Source organism: Antechinus flavipes, chromosome 2 (genome assembly GCF_016432865.1).
Source record: "Antechinus flavipes isolate AdamAnt ecotype Samford, QLD, Australia chromosome 2, AdamAnt_v2, whole genome shotgun sequence".
Lineage (NCBI taxonomy): Eukaryota > Metazoa > Chordata > Mammalia > Dasyuromorphia > Dasyuridae > Antechinus > Antechinus flavipes.
The window spans coordinates 225,647,103-225,670,835 of NC_067399.1; the positions used below are offsets into that span (position 1 = coordinate 225,647,103).

Genomic DNA, 23,733 nt, shown 5'->3' on the forward strand with positions numbered 1-23,733 from the left:
CTTTAAATAAAAAAACTTCATAGCCCTGGGTGAGGGGGGTAAACGTCCTCAGCTGCTGCATCTGGCCTGCGGGTAGTAGTTTGAGAACCCCTGTAATGGGTGAAGACAAAATATAAGAGGAAGCTGAAGGGCAGCTAGGTGGCGCAGTGAATAGAGCACCAGCCTTGAAGTCAGGAGGACCTGAATTTTTAACACTTCCTAGGCTGGGCAAGTCACTTAATCCCAATTTCCTCAGCAAAAAAAAAAAAGAGGAAGCTGAAGGTGGGAAGAGATACTAAGATGGCAGCATGGTGGTAAAGTTCATAGAGTCAAAAACACAGTTGGCAAAGGAACGAAGGATGGCCAGTCTGGGGCCTCCCCCAAAATAGAGGCTCCAGAAGAAACTCAATGATGGGAGAAAGGAGCCACAGAAGCAGAGAGCGAGCAGCTAAAATATGGTAGCAAAGTCTGGAGAGTAAAATATGGCTGGTTTGGTCCTTCCTCAAAATGAATGTTTGACATCTATTAGACTACTTAAGGGACAGAATAAGAAGGAGGGAAAGAAAAAAACACAAGGTTTTGCAAGGGTGAATGTTGAAAACTATTTTTGAATGTATTTTTAAAATAAAAAGCTATTATTTAAAAACAAACAAAAAACAACAAATGTTTGGAGAAACAAAGCAATGAAACAATAGGGCTTAAAAGCTGGAGAGAGAGAGAGACCGTAGTTGAAGCATTGTGGTAAAGTCCAGTAGCCTTTGTACTAAGTTTTTAAAAGCCATAATTCTAAGAAATAGAGATGAGAAGGGAGAGCATTCCAGCTGTGGGGATAGCAAGTGCAATGGCATACAAAGAAGGAAGTAGGCCAGTATGACAGGCATAGAAGGAATAATATATAAGAATGCTGTGGAAAGAAGAGAATAGGGGACAACTTAGAGGAAGGGGGAGGAGAAAGAATACACATTGACTCTTTTGTTTGGCATTTAAGGAAATAAAAAGATAGGGGGATAGAGATACTAGAAATAATAGGAAGGTATTGGCATTTATTCAGTATGGGAGTTAGAAGGCTGAATGAAGTGATATCCTGCCAATAATAATGATGATTCATTTTTTAAATCTTCTCACCCTGAAGGATGCTTCCATCACCAATTCCCAAAAGTCTTCTTATCCTGGAAAGTACATCTGGTCCCTGTGACCTCTTCCTCTGATTGGTCATATCTTCCTTCAACCTCCACTTTTAAGGAAGTGTCCTGGCATAATCAATTCCTTCATTCCTCAGAGTCACAGAAACCGAAGTAGAGAGTATCCAAAAGATAATGATAAGGGTCAAATATTGCAAATCAAGAAGGATGAAGACCAAGAAAAGATTAAGAAAATTAGATCTGGCAATTAAAGATTGCTAGTAATTTTGGAAAGAGCAGTTTCAATTGAATGGTCAGAAGCCAGTACAGAGAACTAAGGAAAAGGAAGAAGAGAAAGGAATAGAGATGACCAGAAAGGAAAGAAGGGGAAAAAAGGGGGGAGGGGTGTGTGTGAAGGGGAATCAAGTAAAGACAGCTTGTTTAAGGTGTTTATCTGAGAAAGAAAGGCAAAAATGGTATAAGACAGTAGTAAGAGGGCAGAGTGGGATCTAGTGAGTTTTTTTGTTTTTAAAGGAAAAAGATGTAGGAGGCAGCAGGAAAATAACCATTATATAGAGAGAAGGTGAAGACCAAAGAGTGAATAGAAATAACAATCTCTACAAAAAATGGAGACAATCTCTTTAAAAAGGGGGCAAAGATGACATATAAGATACAAGAAGAAGGGTTGGCAAGCAGAAAGCCTTAGAAGTGAAGGAAATAATAAAGAATAAAGTGAACTGAATTGTAAATCTTCATATATGTGTGTGATATTGTTCACACACTATATAAATATGTGAACACTTCCAACTATAGCCATTTTGTCATTGAAAACTTAAATGTTTTATAGATTAGGGAAAGATGAATAATTATAAGTAATAAATGCATTCTGATGATTCATCATGAAGTTGAGTTAATCTTGGGTTCTCAAAATTATAGCAGCAGTATGTATATTCATTATTATATTGTTATTTGATCTAAACTTGTTTTTTCTTTGATGTAAAGAATTCCAAGAGGAGAAGTTTCCTTTATCCAAGAACATTTATAACTATTACAACTTAAAACTTAGTGAGTTTGCCTAAGGAATTGAGCTGTTAATTGGCTTGCTTAAGGTCACAATTATTTTCCACCAATAAAAATGGGTCATCTAAAAGCTGGAGAGCTTTTCATCAATAATATATCAATAATATAAATAGTACCACCACCTCACTTCTCAAACTGTCATCAGCTTATAACAGGCATGGGGAACCTCTCAAAGTTAGATTTTGTCCAGTATTACTGACACTAAGAAAATAATGGCTCCCCATTGCTCTCTTCAAAATTACTAAAAGATCTCTTAATCACCAAATTCAATGACCATTTCTCAATCCTCATTCTCCTCTACTTCTCTTTCAGTCTTTTATTCTATCAATTACTCTTTTTTCCTTGAATTTCCCCCATTCTTACTTCTGCTTACTTACTCCTGGTTCTCCTCATAACTGTCTTTTGACTTCTCTATCTCCTTTGCTAGCCATTCTCCCACTCCACATCTAATTTTGGAGGCCCCCCCCAAATGTTCTTTCTCTCCTAACTTCCTCATTATCAGACATTACCAATATTACCAGTATCCCAAGTCATCCAGACTCAGTCACAATCTAGAAATCATCTTCCACTCTTTACTTTTTTTCATTTCTCATATCTAATTACTGGTAATTGATGTTACCTTCATAATACCACTTGCATACTCCCACTTATCTCTCCTCTCATGCTGCAACCATCTTGGTGCAGGCAGGTTCTCATCATCTCAATAGAGGCTTACGATAACAGCTGTTGATTAGTCTTGCTGCCTCGAGTCTCTTTCCACTCCAATTCATTTTTCCACTCAGGTGCCAAACTGACCTTCCTAAAGTGCAGGTGCCCATATCACCCACCTCCCCTCTCCTTCCTTCATCAGTTTCAGTGGATCCTTTTTTCTTCTAGGAAAAAGTATAAAATTCTTTATTTGGCTTTCAAAGTCATTTATAGACTGGTCCCCTTCATACTTTTCAACATCTTACTCTGTGATATAGTGACACTAGTCTTCTTGTTATTTCTCAAACATCATGTCCCATCTTGCTACTCTAAGCATTTTTACTTGCTGATTTACCTGGCTAATAGAGATAGGGTAAAGACCTCTTGATTTCATTAGTAAATTCCCAGTAAGGAAACTCCCCCTATCAAAAGAGTTTTCTCCAGCACTAAAGTTAAATAGCTTGCTCAGTATCACAGCCAAGATGATTCAAAATCAAAACTTAAATACAAGTCTTCCTGGGTGAAAATTGGCTATCCACTATATTATGCCACTTCTCACACAGTATGCATTTAATGTCTCGCATATGGTAATCCCTTAATAAAGGCTTTTTTCACTCTTTAATACAAAGCCTAAAAGTATATATACATTACATGTCTATTACACATACATGTATGTGTATTTATTGAATATATGTCATATATACCATATGAAATATATATAGGGTTTCCTCAAAATCTTAAGCCATTAAAGCCTAAAATTGCACTAAGATTTTAGGAACAATCTGTACCTATAGTACCTTCCTCAAAGAACATAAGCTCCTTGAGTGAGCTGTAAGGCAGCTGGGGGCATAGTAGATTGAGTGTTGGGTCTGGAATCCGAAGACCAGAATTCAAATCCTGTCTCATTCATTTATTAGTGATGTGACCCTGGCAAGTACCTCACTTCTGTCTGTCTGTGCGCCCTCAAGTATAAAATTAGACTAATAAAGCCCTTATTACACAAAGCTATTGTGAGGATCAAATGAGATATTTGTAAAGTGCTCAGCCTCACATCTAGCAGGTACTTAATACAGGTTTGTTCCCTCTTCTTCCCTTTACTCCTCCTTTGAGTGTAGTGGTTTTTTCAATTTCTGTCTTTCTATCCCCTTTGTCTACTGTTGGAATCTTTACAAACTGCTAATTCATTAGAGTTGATAGATTATTGATCTGATCTTACAAAAAGATGTTTGGGGCCAGAACCTGAAACAAGGTACTAAGTAGAGCTAATTAGTACAATGCTTGTGTTCACACCTTTACTCATCGGAGTTCACAAGTATGCCAGATTCACAAAGTAAACTTTGTAACTTTGTGAATTCACACCTCCCTTAAAGCTCTTAGGGCTAGAGAGCACTATGGGAAAAAACCCATAATCCCATTCTCTCAGAAGAGTTTTATATAAGGCCAGTGAAGAGAGATCTATTCCAGAATATTTTCCACTTGGCTGGCTGGCGGAGAAAGAGAGTTCAGCTGGACTGGAGAGGAGCACTCTGGTGGAGAGCCAGAAGCCCTCTCTCGGAGGCAAGGCAGATTCAACTTGGAGCTGGATTGAAGGCTGAAGAAAGCAGAGGCAGGAGCAAAGGACAAAACTGCAAGAGCTCTTGGAACCAAGCAGAGAGATAGACTGCTAAGCTAACCGGGCTATATTGGAAATAATAAAAGATCTGAACTTTTATCACCTGGCTGCATTTGGGGTAATTATTGATCCAAACTGATACTAAAGCTGCCTCCAAGAAAACCTCCCCCAGAGAGAACTATTCTACTTATTTTAAAAGAAGAACAGAATCACCACAGTCTACCACATAATTTGGTACATACAATTAGTACTTTATGAATGCTGATAGAACTCAAGCATACAAAATATTATAAATCTTCACAATAGCCCTAGCAGGATCAGGCTGGGAACTCTCAAACAGACCAAGTCTTTAGAAAGGAAAATCATCTGTAACACAAATCAAGAGATCCTTTGCCTAGACTGATTGATGCCTATATCCAGGAGTCACTCCCTCCTAAGTATACTATCAAACTAATTGAAAAGAAAGAAGCAAACAAGGCTTTATTTTGTTCATCGTATCATGAAACCACTGGCTATGTTCATTATATTTTAAGCTGAAGTAAACTGTGTAAATATAAACAGTAAGCTCATTATTATCCCCCATTCTACTAGGATTCTCTCAGTCAATAATTCTGAAAATCTTTTTAATCCGATTACAAAATGTGGGAATTGGAAGTGACCATCTAGTTCAATCTATTCACCAAAGAATACTCATACTCTGACATACCCATATCAAGTGGTCATATAGTTTCTGCTTGAAAATTTCCAAGGAGATGCGGGAAAACTGGGACACTGATGCACTGTTGGTGGAGTTGTGAATGAATCCAACCATTCTAGAGAGCAATCTGGAATTATGCCCAAAAAGTTATCAAACTGTGCATACCCTTTGATCCAGCAGTGTTACTTCTGGGCTTATATCCCAAAGAAATACTAAAGAAGGGAAAGGGACCTGTATGTGCCAAAATGTTTGTGGCAGTCCTGTTTGTAGTGGCTAGAAACTGGAAACTGAATGGATGCCCATCAATTGGAGAATGGCTGGGTAAATTGTGGTATATGAATGTTATGTAATATTATTGTTCTGTAAGAAATGACCAGCAGGATGAATAAAGAGAGGCTTGGAGAGACTTACATGAACTGATGCTAAGTGAAATGAGCAGAACCAGGAGATCATTATACACTTCAACAACGAGGATATATTCTGATGGAAGTGGATTTCTTTGACAAAGAGACCTAACTCAGTTTCAATTGATAAATGATGGACAGAAGCAGCTACACCCAAAGAAAGAACACTGGGAAATGAATGTGAACTATTTGCATTTTTGCTTTTTTTCCCGGGTTATTTTTACCTTCTGAATCCAATTCTCCCTGTGCAACAAGAGAACTGTTTGGTTCTGCAAACATACATTGTATCTAGGATATACTGCAACATATCTAACATATATAGGACTGCTTGCCATCTAGGGGAGAGGGGAGAGGGAGGGAGGGGAACAATCGGAACAGAAGCGAGTGCAAGGGATAATGTTGTAAAAAAAAAAAATTACCCTGGCATCGATTCTGTCAATATAAAGTTATTATAAAATAAAATAAAATATGAAAGGCAAAAAAAAAAAAGAAAAAAGAAAAAAAGAAAATCTCCACGGAAAGGAATCCTACAATTTCTCAAGATATTTAACCAAATTAAATCAAGATAAAGATATTAATGCTTTAAATATTTAATTATACTTTAATCCATTTATGGCATATTGTTAACTTCATTTTAGCACACTCACAGAAAAAAAAGATTACAAATGGAAGAAAACTGGAAAATAAGCCAAGAAAGAAAAGATGTCAAAAGATAAAACACTTTTAAAAAAATTACTATAACTCCATGCCTATGCTCGTGCACATGTTTCACTCTTACCTTTGAAAATAAAAATCTTTTGCATAAACAAGAACATACCATTCTTCAATTGTGCAAGATAATTTGTTTTTATATTATATCTTACACTCTATATAATTGCATTCTCATGCAACTATTCTCTGTTACTTCTCTTCTCAAATTGTGGAGGAAATACTCAGTTTTTCCTCTCCAAATACTGTGGAGCTATCAAGGAAGTGCTAAACCCCAATATAGAAAGATACTAGAGATTACAGCAAGGAAGCCTCAGGAGTTCAGCATTTCTGAGTGTTTAATATTTAGTTCTATGTTTCAGAAATAATTGCTGATTTTAGTGTCTTTTTGAATAGCCAATTACACACTTTCAATCACTTAGTTAATCAACAATATATTCCCTCTTTCTATCAGTAGTAGTAGTAGTAGTAGTAGTAAGTTTCAACTATCTTCTATTCTTACAAATATTACTCTTCAGTTCTGACTTTTTTCCAAGATTACAGATATGAATTTCCAAGAGTTCTCTATTTCAAACTGAATTCATTCAAAACCAAAACTAATCTTTCCCACCAAACCTTTCTGACTTCTTTATTTTTGTTAATCCCATTTCTTATCCTCCTAATCACCCAAGCTAGAAATTTCAGTCATCTTTGATTACCTTCTCACCCTTCAACATTAAATCAGTCCCTAAATCTTATAATTTCTACCTCTATGCTATCTCTTTTCAGAATCTATTGGAATTATCTTCTACTCCCCATTCCTGCTGCCACTTTATTAATGCTCACTTGGGAATGCTGCAATATTCTAATTGATCAAATACCTCCATTCTACTACAGCTCAAATACAACCTACACATTATTGCTAAATAAATCCTCCTACAGTTTTAATCATGTCACTCCTTTGCTCAACATTCCTCAAAGGTTCTCTAGTATCTATCAAATCTCTGCTCCTTCATCTAACATTCAAGATCTTCCATCACTTAGTCCCATTTATTTTTACTACTTTATTTTCTTCTCTTCCTCTAAATGGCACACTTGATATAGCACTGAGCCTAGAAGGTCAAGAAGACCTGTGTTCAAATCCTACGTCAGATTCTGGGTAACCTTGGGCACTTCTGCCTCAGTTTCTTCAACTGCAAAATGGGGAGAAAAATAGAAATAGAAAAGGTCACTGAGAATCAAAATGAGATATTTCTAATATTCTAATGAATAATTTCTAATACTTCTAATAGTCCATTGCCTGGCACATAGAACATGCTTAAATGCTTATTCTTTTTCTTCTATTTTGTCTTCTTCCCCACTATCATCTTTGTAAACTCGAATTATCAAGAAGGTCTACTCAATGTAGTTTTCTAACAGAACTATCTCTTTTCAACCTTTATTCATGAATATTATTATTACCTCTGCCTAGAATATCCTTCCAATTACAATTATGCTTATTCAACTATCATTCTTCAAGGTACAACTTAAAAGTCAATTCTTGCAAGAAACCTTCCTTGAATCTTTCAAAAGTAATCTCTTCCTCCTCTGAGGTACCTTTTACCTCAGATAAAATATAATAGTTATTCATGTATTTTATACTTTCTCCTAACCTATAAGCTCTATGAGAACAGGAAATATTTTATTCTGTTTGTATGTCTTAACAGCTGGCATTTACCCAAAGGATAAATGAACAAAATGTTCACTGTCTAACCTATTCTCTTTGAGAGGATTTTTGAAGAATGCATTATTTTTATAAGTCAGTTTTTTTTTTCACTTGCGTTGGAGAGGAAGAGTATAAGAAAATTCAGCTAGAGCTTTCAACCAACATTCTTTGAGTACCTACCATGTGAAAGGCGCTGTACCAAGAATAGAAAATACAAAAAACAAAACAAAACAAACAAAAAACAAATCTACTCTCTCTGAACTAAAGGCATAGAATAATGTTATCATATTAGAGACTGGAAATGAGAACTTGACCTCAAAATATCTTTTATCTTTATGCACCCAAGGAGAGCAAAGACAGCATGAGTCAGAGAGCAAAATGTTTCTTATCAGTTCAGAATGAATCAAATCCCTCTGCCAGCAAGGCAATGTCAGAGGCAAAGGTACAGCCATAAGAGACAGTACTCGCCATACAGGAGATTTTCTGCCTTCTCTGACCTAATCCTTGATTCCATCCCTCAAATATATTTGCTCCTAGTCTAGTATTCAAGGTATATGTTAATCAGAGAAGGAACTTCAAAGACAAAAATGAAACTGCTCTTACAGTCAATAACCTCAGTCTATGGGAAGAAACAACATGTACATAAGTGAATACAAAAAGATAAACAAAGTAACTGGAGGGATGAGGGGAAATCCTTAAGTAGGAAGTGGCTCTTTAGTTGAACTCTAAAAGGAACAAGGGAGTCTAGAGGCACAGGTGAGGATGGAGGGCCTCCTATGTAAGAATGTGGGAGATAACATGCTGATACAGGGATAGCAATAGTCTGGTTCAACTAGGATTTAATAAGTAAAAGGCAGTTAAGAGCAAGTATCCTTAAAAGGTGGAGAAGGGATTCGACAATGAAGGTCAGTTTGTATTCTATTCTCAGGGCCATATTAAAAAGGAGTGAGTAGAGCTTCTTGAGCAAGGAAAGAACTGTATCATTACTAAAATTATACCATTACTGTATAGACATGCTACAGCATCCCAAATAGATAAAAAGGAAAAGGACCTCTATGAACAAAAAAAGAGAGAGCAGGTTTTTTTGTGGTGGCAAAGAAGTGAAAATCAAGGAGATGCACAGTAATAGCAACTTTGAAATGATCATCAGTTAACTTCTCTAGTCAATACAACGAACCAAGATGATTCCAAGGGACTCATGATGAAAAAAATACTACCCATCAATTGTGAATACATCCAGCCATTCTGGAGAGCAATTTGGAACTATGCTCAAAAAGTTATCAAACTATGGATACCCTTTGACCCAGCAGTGTTACTATTGGGCTTATATCCCAAAGAGATCTTAAAGAAGGGAAAGGGACCTATGTGTGCAAGAATGTTTGTGGCAACCCTCTTTGTAGTGGCCAGAAACTGGAAACTGAGTAGATGCCCATCAATTGGAGAATGGCTAAATAAGCTGTAGTATATGAATAATATGGAATATTGTTTGGTAAGAAATGACCAACAGGATGATTTCAGAAAGGCCTGGAGAGACTTACATGAACTGATGCTGAGTGAAACGAGCAGGGACAGGAGATCATTATATACTCCAACAACAATACTATATGATAAACAATTCTGATGGACCTGGCCATCTTCAGCAATGAGATGAACCAAATCAGTTCTAATAGAGCAGTAATGAACTGAACCAGTTACACCCAGCGAAAGAACTCTGGGAGATGACTAAGAATCATTACATTGAATTCCCAATCCCTATGTTTTTGCCCGCCTGCTCTTTTGATTTCCTTCACAGGCAAACTATACAATATTTTGGAGTCCAATTCTTTTTGTATAGCAAAATAATGGTTTGGACATGTATACTTATTTTATATTTAATTTATACTCTAATATATTTAACATGTATTGGTCATCCTACCATCTAGGGGAGGGGGTGGGGGGAAGGAGGGGAAAAATTGGAACAAAAGGTTTGGCAATTGTCAATGCTGTAAAATTACACATGCATTTAACTTATAAATAAAAAGCTATTAAAATTTAAAAAAAAATACTACCCATCTCTGAAGAGGCAACTGATGAACTCTGAGTGCAAAATGAAGTATAAATTTTTCATTTTATTTTTCCTGCTTGTTTTTGTAATATGGAAATATGATTTGCATGATCTTATAAGTATAACTGATATCACATTGCTTGCCTTCTCAGTGGGCAGGGAAGAAGTGAGAGGGAGGGTGAGAATTTAGAACTCAAAATTTAAAAAGAACACTAAAAATAAACAATTAAAATATCAAAAGAAAACTTTTTTTAAAATGTGTTTTCAAAAGAAAATACAGAAATGAGCCAAGAATGACTTCAAAGTTGAGAATATGATTCACTGGTAGTATAATACGTTCAAAAGACAGAAAAGATGAGGTAAGCAGGAAATTTGTGAAGAGAGATAATGAGTTCTGTTTTGTGCCTAGCACAGAGTAGGTACTTAATAAATGCTTGATTCTGAACATATGAAACTTAGGGTGCCTACAGAAAAACAACTGAAAATGTCCAATAATCTGGCAATGATGCAGAAGCCCTGCATAAAGATAACTGAACCCATTAAAGTTAATAAAATTATGGGGAAAGAGGATATGGAAAAATGAAGAAAGCCCAAGACAGAGCCTCGAGGAATACCTGTAGTTATGAGATAGAACATAAATGATGATCCAGCAGCAAAGAAAACTGAAAGGAAAAGCAGTCAGGAAAAAAAAAAAAAAAACTAAGAAAATAGCTTCATAAAAACTCAAAGGAAGAATAAGAGGGTAGTTAATAAATAATGTCAAGCACCACAAAAAGTCAAGAAGAACAAGGACTGAGAAATTATTTTGGAATTGACAATTAACGAGATTATTAGAAACTTTACTCCTATAGCTTCAAATACCATTGTGATGATAATTCCCAATTCTACTTATCAACCCTAACATCTCTACTGAGCCTATCTTATATATTTAATTGACTACTGGACCAAACTGATGTTCCATAAATATCTTAAACTCAACATGTACAAAATCAAATTCATTATCTTTCTTCCCAAAACCCTCTCCTCTTCCTAACTTCCCTATTATGGATTGGGTACCACCATCCTCCGAAGCTCACCACTTAGCAGTTATATTCTACACTTCATTCTAACCATCTATGTCCAATTTGTTGTCAAGTTCTGTCCATTTCATCTTCATAACCTCTCACAAAGATTACTCTTTTCTCAAGCATGAACTATTGTAATAGCCTGCTAGCTGGTCTCTCCTACCTCAAGTATCTTCCCACTCAAGTTCATCTTTCCACTAAGCTGTCAAACTGATATTCCTAAGGTGAAAGTCTGACTATGTCACACACACACACACACACACACACACACACACACACACACACACACACACACACCCTCCCTCTACTCAATTGCAATGATTCGCTATCATATCCAGGTTCAAATATAAAATCTTTCTATTTGCTTTCAAAACCATCCAAAATCTGGCTCCCTCTATTATCTATCTCTTCAATCCTATTATCTCTTATACCTCTTAACATTCCCCCACTACCACTCTGCAATTCAGTGATATCATGGCCTCCTTGCTATTCCTCAAACAAGAAATTCTATCTCCTAGTTCCAAATATTTTTACTGGCTGTCTCTCAGAATGCTCTCCTTCCTCATCTCTGCTTCCTATCTTTCCTGGCTTCCTTCAAGTCTCAGCTAAAATCTCATCTTCTACAGGAAGACTTTCCCAATGTTGATTATTTCCAATTTATGTTATATACAAAGAACAACCATCTTTCTATATTCATCTACAGCAGCAAAAATCTACAATTCGGAGGGATAGTGGATAGAAATCAAATCCAGCTTCAGACATGTACTGTGGAACCTTTGGCAAATTACTTAACCTCTAATTGACTTAGTTTCCTCAAATGTAAAATTGATTAAGATAACTGTAACACTTGTTTATATGGTAATATGGTAATGCTTACCATAACAGAAACTTAAATGTCTTAGTGTTATGACAATAGCTTAGACCAATCTAAGATTTGATGATGCATATTAAATAATTTTGTAACCATAAAACTCTCTCTATATCAACATTAATTTATTTCCCCACCTCTACTAAAGGAACAGAAACTTTCACTTTAAAACAAGGTGTAAGTGTAGCAAAAAGATCCCCTAAATCTTGTAGTACATAGACAGCAACAATCCTACTTTCAGTTTATCCTTGTTCATAGGTTCCCCCCCAGTGAAAGAGTTGCATTTCCCCTCAAGCTTTTACAATCATCTTAATCTCACCATCATTCAATATACTATGGATCATTTATAGAGGAGATGTAGAAGTTGAAGTTGTTGAGATATATTTCCTAGAAAGTTAGCTGAAATATAAACATCTAGAATCAGAGGCAAGGCTTGAATTCAAGTCTTCCTTGATCTAAACCCAGCATTTTATCCCATTGGACTATACTGACTCTAATGTAGGAATTTTAACATTTTTTTTTTTTGCATCATGAATGACCATTTAAACAGTCTGGTGATGCCTAATGATCGTTTCTCAGAATAATAAAGTGGTGGTGTTTTTTGATTCATAATTGAAGGAAATCTTTCAGCTAAAGATTCCTGAAATACATCTAGTTGCCCTAAGATGCCCTTCTGCTCTAATAGATCAATTATAATAATAAGCAGGTTCTGCTATTATCAAAGGCTGACATTTACATAGTACTTTCATAATTTTAAATATAGGTATATCATACTTTTTAAATGTGTATAAGATTTTACATACATATTCTATTTTGAGTCCACAATGATCCTGTGACTACAAGATTAACCCACACTTAGCAGATGAAAAACCTGAAGTTCAGAAAATGTTTACATACAACCATAGAGAGACAGGATTTTAATTCACAGTCTTCCAGTCTCCCAAGACAGTGTTCCATCTACAACACTTAAAATACATTATCTCACTAGAGGCCAGAAAATAAGCTGTTAAGTAAAAAAACTGCAGCTACTATCATTCCCATTCCAGCCCCAAAAGAAGAAACTAAGGCTCAGTTACATAAATAGCTTATAGACAGAAAGCTAATATGAGCCCAAATTTTACTGATTCTATTCACTGCAAAGATGCCTCTCTCTGCTTCAAATGATTTATCTTTAGCTTAACTATATCTCAACAACCATAAGTATTTATTGATTATCAGTATGGCCAATTAATTAACAAATGCTAGCTTATATATTCTGATTATGGCACTGGCAAAAGAACTCCATTAATCTGCATGCCAACATATCATATATCTTCTCTGTTTCCTTATTCAATGATAACTCATGTAGACAAAGACTTGAAGTTCATCGAAGTTTTCCCTTCACATGTTGCTAGGTTTATCTCATCATTCTCTTTAATAGTGCTAATAGCTCCAACCATCTGTTTATTCTCCCCCTTCCATCTGGTCTCATGAAATATTCCAAAAGGGTCCTCCATTTAAAGAAATAAGGTTTCTTAAGGAACACTAAGATTTATTATCAATGGATTATCTCCTTTATTATCTAATTGGGTCCAAGGTCATTGACCAGATTGAATCAACAATATATGAATTTAAGTATTCTAAAGGCAAAGAAACGACTTTTGATTTTCTATTCTGAATTATCCAGTCTTCTTTTCTTCATTAAATTGAGAATTAAACTAAGAACTGAAGATACTAAGTTTCTAATCTTCTACCCAGATGCAAACTAAATAAATTACCATGTGCCAGATAAACTTAATGTGCAGAAAGCTATCATCTTTTTTTTTTCATGTTTGAAATCCTTTATTTCCCACTGCTCCCAAACCACCCCACAAAAGAAATAATTCCTTCCATCACATACCCCTGAAAACTCGACAGCTATCATCTTTAAAAAAAAAAAAAAAATTGTACCTTGACCATCACTGAAATCCTATTCCTATGGCATGGTGAAGATGGTCCTGAGTTCTCAAAGGTATTAACCAATGTCACATATAGACAGTCTGCCTATAAATTCTGTAAAATCATACCAAAATGAAAACTATTTCTATAATCTGATGACCAGCATAATAATTCAGAAGGCTCATGACAGGCTAGTTGCAAGTCAATCCAAAGGCTGTTCTACAAAGTTAATGAGATGTACTGATGCAGATCAGCATCAGGGGAAGGAGTATCCAAGACAAGAAAATCATAGATTCTTGATACATTCAAATATATTGGCTAGTATTTTAAATAATATACTGAAAATCATATGTACTCTTGGAGTTAAAATACTGCCATTGATCACCAAGTAATAAATTGCTTGATTACTAAAAGCTGTAACAAAAGATAAAGGAAATACTATAGAAATACAAGCCCTTTCCACAGAATAGATTTCCTCTCTTCTTTGAAATAGAATGATACAAATGGTTCACAATTAACTGAACCTAAGTCATTCCTAAGTTAAATCTGCTATACTATAAAAAGAAGAAAAAATCACCTTCAATACATGGGAAAACTCTAAATTATTCAGATCAAAAAAAAGAGAATGTCTTCACATTTGTACCTTCCTTGGTATCTACAGAAATTAGTAGGGGGAAAAGAAAGACTTGAAATGCCTGAATCTCCTATTGCGATCCTTGACGTTACACTGAAATCCCATATACAAGTGCTATATAAGAAAGATGAACAAAACAGACAAGATCCTGTGAAACTCAACTTCTCTTTTTCTTTATTCTTTTCTTTTAGTGCTTCATTATTTCAAGGATCCATGATATTACTACAAAAGTAACCTCTCCTACATTAAGGGCAACCCCTTTTTACGTTAGCAAACAATTTCCATAAATAGGTATGAGTGAAAAACATTCATCATGGAGTGGCCAACCTTGGTGTGGAGTGTCAAAGTACCTAAGATCACATATTATCTATAAATAAATAAGTAAACAATACAGCTAATTATCTTATCTATACTTTTCAATAATGGTGGAATAGTCTTAGAGAACCTAGCATCTGCCCAATACACTGATCAGATAGTAGACCAGTAATTTAGTGAAGGTCACTTTTTATAGTTCATCAAAAACATTAATATTTGTGTAAAGTCAGCAGATGTTTCCTTCAGTTTTGAAAGTTATTTTACATTAAAGCTTTTTACTATAGAAAGCTAATCACTTTCATTAGGTTCATTAGGTATACTCTTTTTGTTAGTCACTGTGATTAATTATGCTTCAATTGCTGATGTCTGACAGAAAATATAAAAATTATAAAGCCCAATTTTTTAATTTTAATATAGAATTAGATCAAACCACGGTAACAGGCACAATACTGCTATTGCTAATATTACATATATTATCCATGAGGGTCCTCATACTCCTATGTAGAATTATCTGAATAATATAATTCTTAGAAAGACACTGCAGATATTTCCCTCTTCTGTCACTTAACTAAAGAATTTTCTCTCTCACAGAAGCTATGCAACTTTTGATAAGCCACTTAACCTCTCAATGTCACAAGCAACTAGTCTACAAATTGAAAACTGATGCCAATTTGTACTGTTAGAAGTTTCCTCACAGGAGTTTTGAATACCACTGAAACAGCAGGCTTAATTCCTTCCCCTCCCCACCCCCAAATTGAATGATATATATATAACATATACACAAATATTACATATATATAAAATACATATACACGTATACTTTTGTTTTATTGAACTCATTTTAACAAAAACACAGAAATGCCACCTTGGTGAACATTGACCTATTGCTGAATTTGACCTTTGTTTGCCAGGTTGGAATCAGTTAAAAAACTAAAGAGGGGGAGGTTAACAACAACAACAAAAAAAAAAATCACATCAAAATTTCTGGTGAACTCAGAAAAATCAGTGAAGTTTGTTAAGTAAACAACAGATAATGCATAAATGGTAAGGATGTACTGTAAATGAAATGTATAAAAGTTTGCTATATAGAAATTGCTAAAATTTATATTTAAAAAAAATAAAATGAGGAGGAGGAAGGGAGGGATTTTTCTGTCAACAATACACAAGATTTACCAGCTTTGTGCCAAAACAGAGGTTAGCAAAGAGGTGGAGATTAAGCTAAACACAAGAGATTTGGATTAAGAATTTCTGGCCAATGAGAGTTTTTAAACACTGGCACAAATTGCTAGAGAATGTGGAATCTGTTTCTCCAAATGTGTCTTAAAAACAAATTAGATTCTCAGGTTTCTAACACAGGTTAGGTTCAGGTCTGAGCAAAGCAGAGAAATGAATTAGATTAACTCCTCCCGTAGTCCTTCCAGTTCTAGTGCTTCAAAGTAATATAACCTTCCTCCTATCAACCTTTTTCAATGTACCCTTACATAAGAGAAAGCAATTAAATGCTTCCAGAGAAATCGCGGAGAAAGGAAGAGATATATAGCAAAACGTAAAGTCCTGGATATAATTCATTTTTGTCTTCATTTTCCGAAATCAATACCTGATACAAATCATTACTGAGGTGAACTGAATTAGGACTGCCGTCCTGAATTCTATATTTGTCAGATCCCAACAGCATTACTTTTAGAAAATCACGTTAACGCTACAAGATGAGTACCATCAATAACACTCGACTTCAGCTGAATCGCACTAGAAGACTGACTCCAGCAAAGAAAAGTTGGGGCTATTAAGGAGAAATGTGTGAAATCTCTGAAGCTGAGTGCTACGAAACAGGGGTGCAGGGAAACGACGCTACGTCCCCCTCCTTCTGACCTCCGACCCCATCCGGCTACCCCTAGACCTAGCGTTCTCCAATGCAAAGGGTGGGGCTACACAAGCCCGGGATTCCCTCCTAGCTCTCTACATTCAGGGTCCTACATTGGAGGGACGGGGAATTCCCACCACCTAGTCTGCGCTGCCCACCAGCTCAGAGTATAGTAAAGCGGAGCCAAAGCTAGTAAGGGACAGTTCTTTTTGCAACCCTCCAAGCTACTTCTTTCAGGTGACAGATGAGGAAACCGAGGCCCCCCAGAGGGGAATGATTTGCTCAAGGCGACAGAGAGAGGACAGGAAAGCCAGGACCTCGGCGTCCACACCCGGCGCCCTTTCCACCGCCACACTGACGGTCAAGTGGAAGGAGGTGTGGGTGCCCCCCACGAGCGTCCGGGCCGGGGTCCCAGGCGCCCCGTCGAAGCGGAATCTGGCAGCCAGACTCGGACTGATTCCCTCGGGAGTGGTCGCCCGCCCTCAGCCGTCCCAGTCCCGAAGCCGCGGGGAGCGAGGATGGAGGGAAGATGAAGGGAGGATGGAGTCCCTGTTACCTTGTATTTATCGAAGCCGGCCAGCTGCTCAGGAGTCACGTATTCGTAAAAGAAGGCCATGATGACAGCGAGAAGAAAGAGGAGGCACAGACGCCCGCCGCGGCTGCCTCAGGAGCTGGGAGCACCCGGCACCAGACCGGGTTCGACGTGAGACCTAAAGGCTGAGGGAATGTGGAAGCTCCGAGCTCCACCCCCTACCCCCCCCACCAGGGCCCACTCCACTCTCGCGCACGCGCGGCCAGCCCCGGGGCGCACGCGCAGGCGGCCCCAGGTCGTGATACGTCAGCACGCAAACGGACGTCGGCCAGCGCCTACTACAACCTCAGTCCGCCTTGTTCACTAGAACGAAAGAAGGACGAATCGGCGGAGACCGAACCACGCGAAATCCCGCCCTTCGCGTCCTCTCTGCGGTCTCATTTGTGGAAAAACTTGATTGGAGCAGAGGAAGGGGGGAAGGGGAGTGGGGAAATCGGAGGAGGCGAAAAGGCGAAAGTTTACGTTGGGTCAGTTTAGTTCAGTTCCCGGCAAGCTCTAGGACTGCGCAGGTCGCTCGCCTTTGGGACCGGCGGCTCGGGTGGGGAGGGAAGAAGAGAGAGAGCTTGGAGTGGCTCGGAGGCTGGGCTGCTTTTGTGACGTAGCACCAGAGGATGTCCGCGAACTGCACGTGTCGCGATTGATCGTTCGAGACACGTGGTCCCTTTCTTTGAGTGGCTGAGAGGAGCGGAGCGGGGCGGGTTACTAGAAGGACTGATGAAAGTGTTCGGGCATTTATTCCTCCTCGCCTTGCTAGTCATGGGAGTCATGGTGCAATTGCAAATTTTTTCTATTTTTATCTCTTGCATTTATCCCCTTCTCTTCATTTACTGGGCATTCGCCCTACTTCATCTTCACAGCCTCTTATCTAGACTGAACTTGTAATAGCCTCTCACCTAGACTCTTGTAATACTTTCCTGCTTCCAAACACACCCTTCTCTCTCCAGATCCGTGCCAAAAGCATCTAAGATTTATCATCTGTTTTCAAACTGCAAAATACATAGCTGTCATGCTTGGATAAGGATGAATCTAAAATATAAATAAATATAAAAATATAAATAAAATAGATTATAGAATTCTTCTGGATTCTAACATACCACATACTATTTAAGCCTGTTTGGCCTTGCCAATTTTTGTTTCTACTTTCCATAGATAAAAGTGAGATACCTTCATAAATGATGATTGAAGAGCACGTATTTTCTTTAAAGGAGCATATGGGGAAAGGGAGCTGCCCTTTGTGATATACTGTAGATATGGTTCTGTCCTAAGTTTTGTACTGAAATTTACAGTCTGACTTTGCAAAGTTTTTTCTTGGTATAGTTCCTTTTAATCATGGATGAAATCTGTTTACAGAATTCTCAATTCTCTTATGCTACTAGCGATATATTGTCAAAGAGTGTGGTCAACCAAGAAGAAAGCACAAAGGAAAACAATGGAGTTTTCAAAGTCCTGCTACCAGCTTTGTGAGTTCACTTCTACAGTTTCTGATTGTTCCTCTTATCTCCATCTGAGAAAGATTCAAAATGAAGACATAACACATTGATCTATTAGGTGTTCCAGTAATCTGCCTTTTAACTATTAATATGCAAAACTACGATCATCAGGAAGAGTACAGCAAATTCCTTCCTTCAAATTCTTTCAAACAGATCTAGAAAATGCATCAGACTGACTCTAGATAAGGGAACTTTTTTTTTTTTTTTTTGCGAAGAAATGGGGGTTGAGTGACTTGTCCAAGGTCACATAGTAAGTGTTAAGTGTCAGAGAACAGTTTTGAACTCAGGTTCTCCTGACTTCAGGGCCAGTGCTCAGTCTACTGTGCCATTTGGTTGCCCTGATTAGGGAAACCTTAAGAAAAAAGTCACTGTAAATCACTTTCCTAGTCCACATTAGCAGAGGAAGACAGAGAAGTCTGTGATCACAGGGGTAAAAGTATAGGTAAGAGCATGCTGTATAGAGGACTTCAGGTAGGAGAGAGGCTGAACATCTGAACAAAATCTATACTAGGGCACTATAATTTTGTGCAGGCTGCAGAAACAAACCAATTGGCTCTGTCACTCACTACCCAGGTTTAAATCTTAGGCTGACTGAAAAGGGTACCTGAGCCCAAAGATTAGGAATGTTACTATGTAGGGAGAGTTATGAATGGGATAAACTGAGTGAAGACCTCTCATAAGAATGCTAACTCAATCTATGCCCTAATTGTGGCTTGGGACTGCCCTTAGCAAGTTGAGCTATAGCTAAAAGCTGCAGGTGTTTGATTATCCTGGATAAACAAACATGTCCCTCCTGTTCCCCCACACACACATCTTTTCATTAGCATTATCTAATAAGGTTAAAGAGTATGTTATTGACTAATATCCTTTGTTTCTGAGGTACGTATTTAGTCTGCAGATAAATTAAAACTCCCCTGCCAATGGGAGAAAAGGTCAGAAGGTGAGAGTTGGGACTTCTGCTTTGGGGTCTATATAATCCTTTATTTGCAGCTTGTACTCTACTGACACTTTGTTGGAAGTTGCCCTTTCTCATGAGTTCCAGAGTTAGTAATAAATCCTTTTTTTTTTTTTTTTTTTTTTTTTTTTTGCTTTTTACCTTGAGAATCTCTGATTTTAATTTGAGTCCTGTTCTACACAGGAGCAACAAAAGAATGACTCAGATGCCAACAGACAAAAAACACTATTAAGTTCTAACTTTTAGTCCAGTCTGAAGCCTGGGGAAGAATAACAAGGACAGGAAACCTTAGACAAACGGGAAGCTTGCAGTTCTGTCACTCTTTACCAGCAGAATTTCCCAGCTATCTTACAGTGCTGAGTTAACTCAGGACCAAACTTAGATCAGAAACCTTCAGAGCTCAATTATCAAACACTGAAGTAAATGAGACCACTTTGGAAGTACTGAATGCTTTGAGGTCCCTTGAACTACTCCAGAGATTCTAGAATAACACAATACTCAGTATCCCAAGAAAGTAGCAATATCACCAACCCAATTGTTTTCTACAAATATGAAGAAAATCTAGCCCTAATATCAAATCCTAAGTAAGGAAATAGGCTAGAAGAATAAATTTAAAAAAAAAAAAAGAATCCCAGCTGAAAGGCTATTATGATTACAAGAATGCTTAAAACACAAATCCAGAAAAAAGGGAATGATCATTAAAATATCTACAAATAAAACTTTAAAGAAAAACATAGGTTGAACACAAATTCTTGGAAGAAGGAAACAAGAGTTTTTTAAAAAATCTAAAGTGACTTTATAAGTAAAACAACATGAGAAAAAATAGGGACAAAAGGAAGAATTTTTGGAATTACAGAATTCTTATGGAAGAAAGTTATGGAAAGAGAATTAGCACAATAAGTACAAAGCCTTGTCCAAAGAGGGAAAAAACCTTCCTGATTTAAAATCAACCAGATAGAAGCTAATGGCACCATAAGATGAAAAACATTAAAATAAAAACACTGAAAAAAGAAAATAAGCAAAAATACTCACTTAGAAAACAGATTAAGGGGAAAATACTTAAGATTCATTGAACTACCTGAAAGCAATGAACAACAACAAAAAAAGAACCTGGATATCATCTTTCAAGAAATCTTACGTAAGACATATTCTGTCCTCAAAGATTTAATAATCCAGATAGGATTTTTTTTTTAATTCTTCACAACTTTGACCCTTCTTTTCTTTCTAGTGGTCTTATATTTTATTTATTTCTATTTCAAAACTAGTCTTCTTGCCATTCCTTGAATATGCTCCTATCTGTAAACACATTGCTTATTTAGTGTTTATCTCCTTGCACTTGGAATACTCTTCTCTCATTTCCACTTCCTGTCTCTCCTGTCTCTCCCTCCTCACCACTCCTATTTCTCTCCTCAAGTGTCTGTTCAAATCCTGCCTTCTTTAAGAGGGCTTTTCTTTTGGTCTCCCCACTCTCCTGGCTGATCTCCTCCCTCAACTGACCCCACCTTCGCTAAAACCTTTCTGTGATTACCTCCAAATTATCCTGTGCATTATTATATATAGTAGTTTGCATATTGTATCCATTCAAATATGAGTTTGTTATGCCACAGTCTCCTTGAACTGTTCTACCTCAGTTTCCCTGCATTAGTTTCGCATATTGTCCTGAGTTTCCCTAAATTGTTCTACCTCAGTTTCCTTAACTGTTCTGCCTCAATCCCCTTAGTTGTAAACCTCCTCACCCCTCCCACTCCCCCCACCCCCTCACCCCACCCCCACCCCTGGTTTATTAAGACCGAGGACCACTTGCTCTAAGGTTATAAATTGTCAATGTGAGACTCAAGATGAGGGGGAGATCAGACTTCCTGGCTCCTAACTCCTTCTGCCCTCAAGAATTTATGACACTACCCCCTCTAAAATATTCCAAAAAATAAGACTATACTGGATACCTCATTGACATCTTCTATTTATTCAGAAATCCTGACTCTGGCTTCTAGTAAGAATTTATAGCCTCCCCCTCTCCCACCCCCCAATCCTGACAGAACCAAATGGTTCTGAAAAACTCTTCTTTTTTTGTTTGAAAAAGATATAAAAAGAGTTGGGATTCTCACATCGTCACTGTATACTTTGAGATGAGAGAGTCCTGTCCAGTCAATTATACTCTCCAATTAATAAAATATTAAAAACTCTTTAATTTCTTTCTTGCCTCAGTTTCACTGGCATTACAAGTTCTTGAAGACATGTGTTTTCCCTGTATGTGCCCAGCGTTTAGCATTGTGCCTGGCACCTAGGTAGCACTTAACAAATGCTTCTTGACTTACCTCAACCAATGATCTTCTCATTTTCGTTTAGACTGATAGTAGCTTCACCTTTACATTTACTAATATCTCTAGTTTAGTCAGTGAAAGTTAATGCTAAACCAAAAACCTGTAGCAGCAGCACCAAAATTCAAAGGAACTCAGGTCCTCTATGATAAGAGGTAAGAATAAGGTCAAAGGTATTGGAGCTGCTGTGGATGCCGTTTTCATGTTTGAAAATGATTCTATTATCTTTGTGTCTGGGTGTCATTGTAAAGGAACTGCTTTTACAGATCTGATGGTAAAAACTTACTCTGTGAAAAGTTTTTCTGTATCCCTGAGTTTCACTGCTAGCCCTGACTTTGGGACTGGAAGACATATAAATAAATGTAAGTTCTCCTATAGATGAAAACCTTCAAGAAGTTCCACATTATCTTCCCTTTAACTGCTGAACCAGGAATGGAAACAGGACTCTGGATGAACCAAATTAAAACTTTGCTGAAGATTCCTTCAACTTTGCAGACAGAGCTCTGTACTAGGACCCCATATAAACTAGTTTTATATATTTGACCAAGCATGCTTATTCATTTCAATTTCAACAAGCATCTACTAGATGAACACTGGCGGCAGAGAGGAGGAAAGCAGGATAGAGAAGCTAGTTGCTGTATTCCAAAGGTTCGGGATAATGTAGGTTTGGAGGAGATGAAAGGTTATTCTAGGAAGAATGATAAGGGACAAGGAAAAGAAGTATAGCTGCTGGCTATTCTTTGGGAATGTTGAAAAACATTGGAGAGGGAGAATATAGCAATTTTCTTAGAAATCATATTCAATAAATTCAGTTTAATTCAATGAATATGAAATTCCTTACTATGTACAAATCATTGTTCTAGATGATATACTAAGGAAGCTTCCTTCCTTACTACTGGGAATTGAGAGGATAAAGGTACCTTAGATATCTAGATAAGAACAGGACAAATGTGATCAGGATTAGCCCTTATGGGCCATTCCAAGGAGCAAGTTCCTGGGAAATTTCAGTGATATGATGATTCTGTATTTGGGACCTTTGGGAATGATCAATTTCCCAGTTGCTCATAGCCATGGAGTGCCTCAGTGTTGGAATCTTTATAAATTGTTAAGTCATTAGAGTTGATAGAGACAATAAATATCTAATTTAGCATGGTTCAGTATCATTGATCTGATCTTAGAAGGGGATGTTTTGGACCAGAACCTGAAACAAGGTATTAAGTAGAACTAATTGATACAATGCTTGTGGTCACACCTTTAGAGAGCTCATATAAGCAAGAATTATTTAAGTACTCACTGGAGTTCACAAGTATGGGAGAGTCACAAAGTAAACTTTGTAACTTTGTGAATTTGCACCTCCCTTGAAGCTCTTAGGGCCAGAGAGCACTCTGGGAGAAAACCCATAATCCCATTCTCTCAGAAGAGATCATATGTAAACCCAGTCAAGGGAATTAAGCTGAATTAGATTGGAGAGGAGCACTCTGGGACAGACACAAGCACTCTGGGAGGTTGAGAGTCAGAAGCCCTCTCTTGGAGGCAAGACAGATTCAACTTGGTGCTGGCTGGAGGCTGATGAAAGCAGAGGCTGAAGCAAAGGACCAAGTTGCAAGAGCTCTTAGAACCAAGCAGAGAGATAGGCCTCAACTAACTATTTTGGAAGGAGAAAATAAACGTTTGCATTTTTAGCACCTGGCTGCATTTGGGTG

General features: G+C 37.3%; 1 protein-coding gene across 1 annotated transcript in view; it reads right to left on the reverse strand.

Annotated features, from left to right (window-relative positions):
• SELENOI (selenoprotein I) overlaps nt 1-18,465 on the reverse strand; it is a 51,804-nt gene extending 33,339 nt beyond the window's left edge. Inside the window, exon 1 of the mRNA XM_051976332.1 lies at nt 17,232-18,465. Coding sequence (XP_051832292.1) covers nt 17,232-17,291 — 60 coding nt within the window. The 5' untranslated portion in view covers nt 17,292-18,465. The remainder of the gene's footprint in view (nt 1-17,231) is intronic.
• Nucleotides 18,466-23,733: the final 5,268 nt, after the last annotated feature.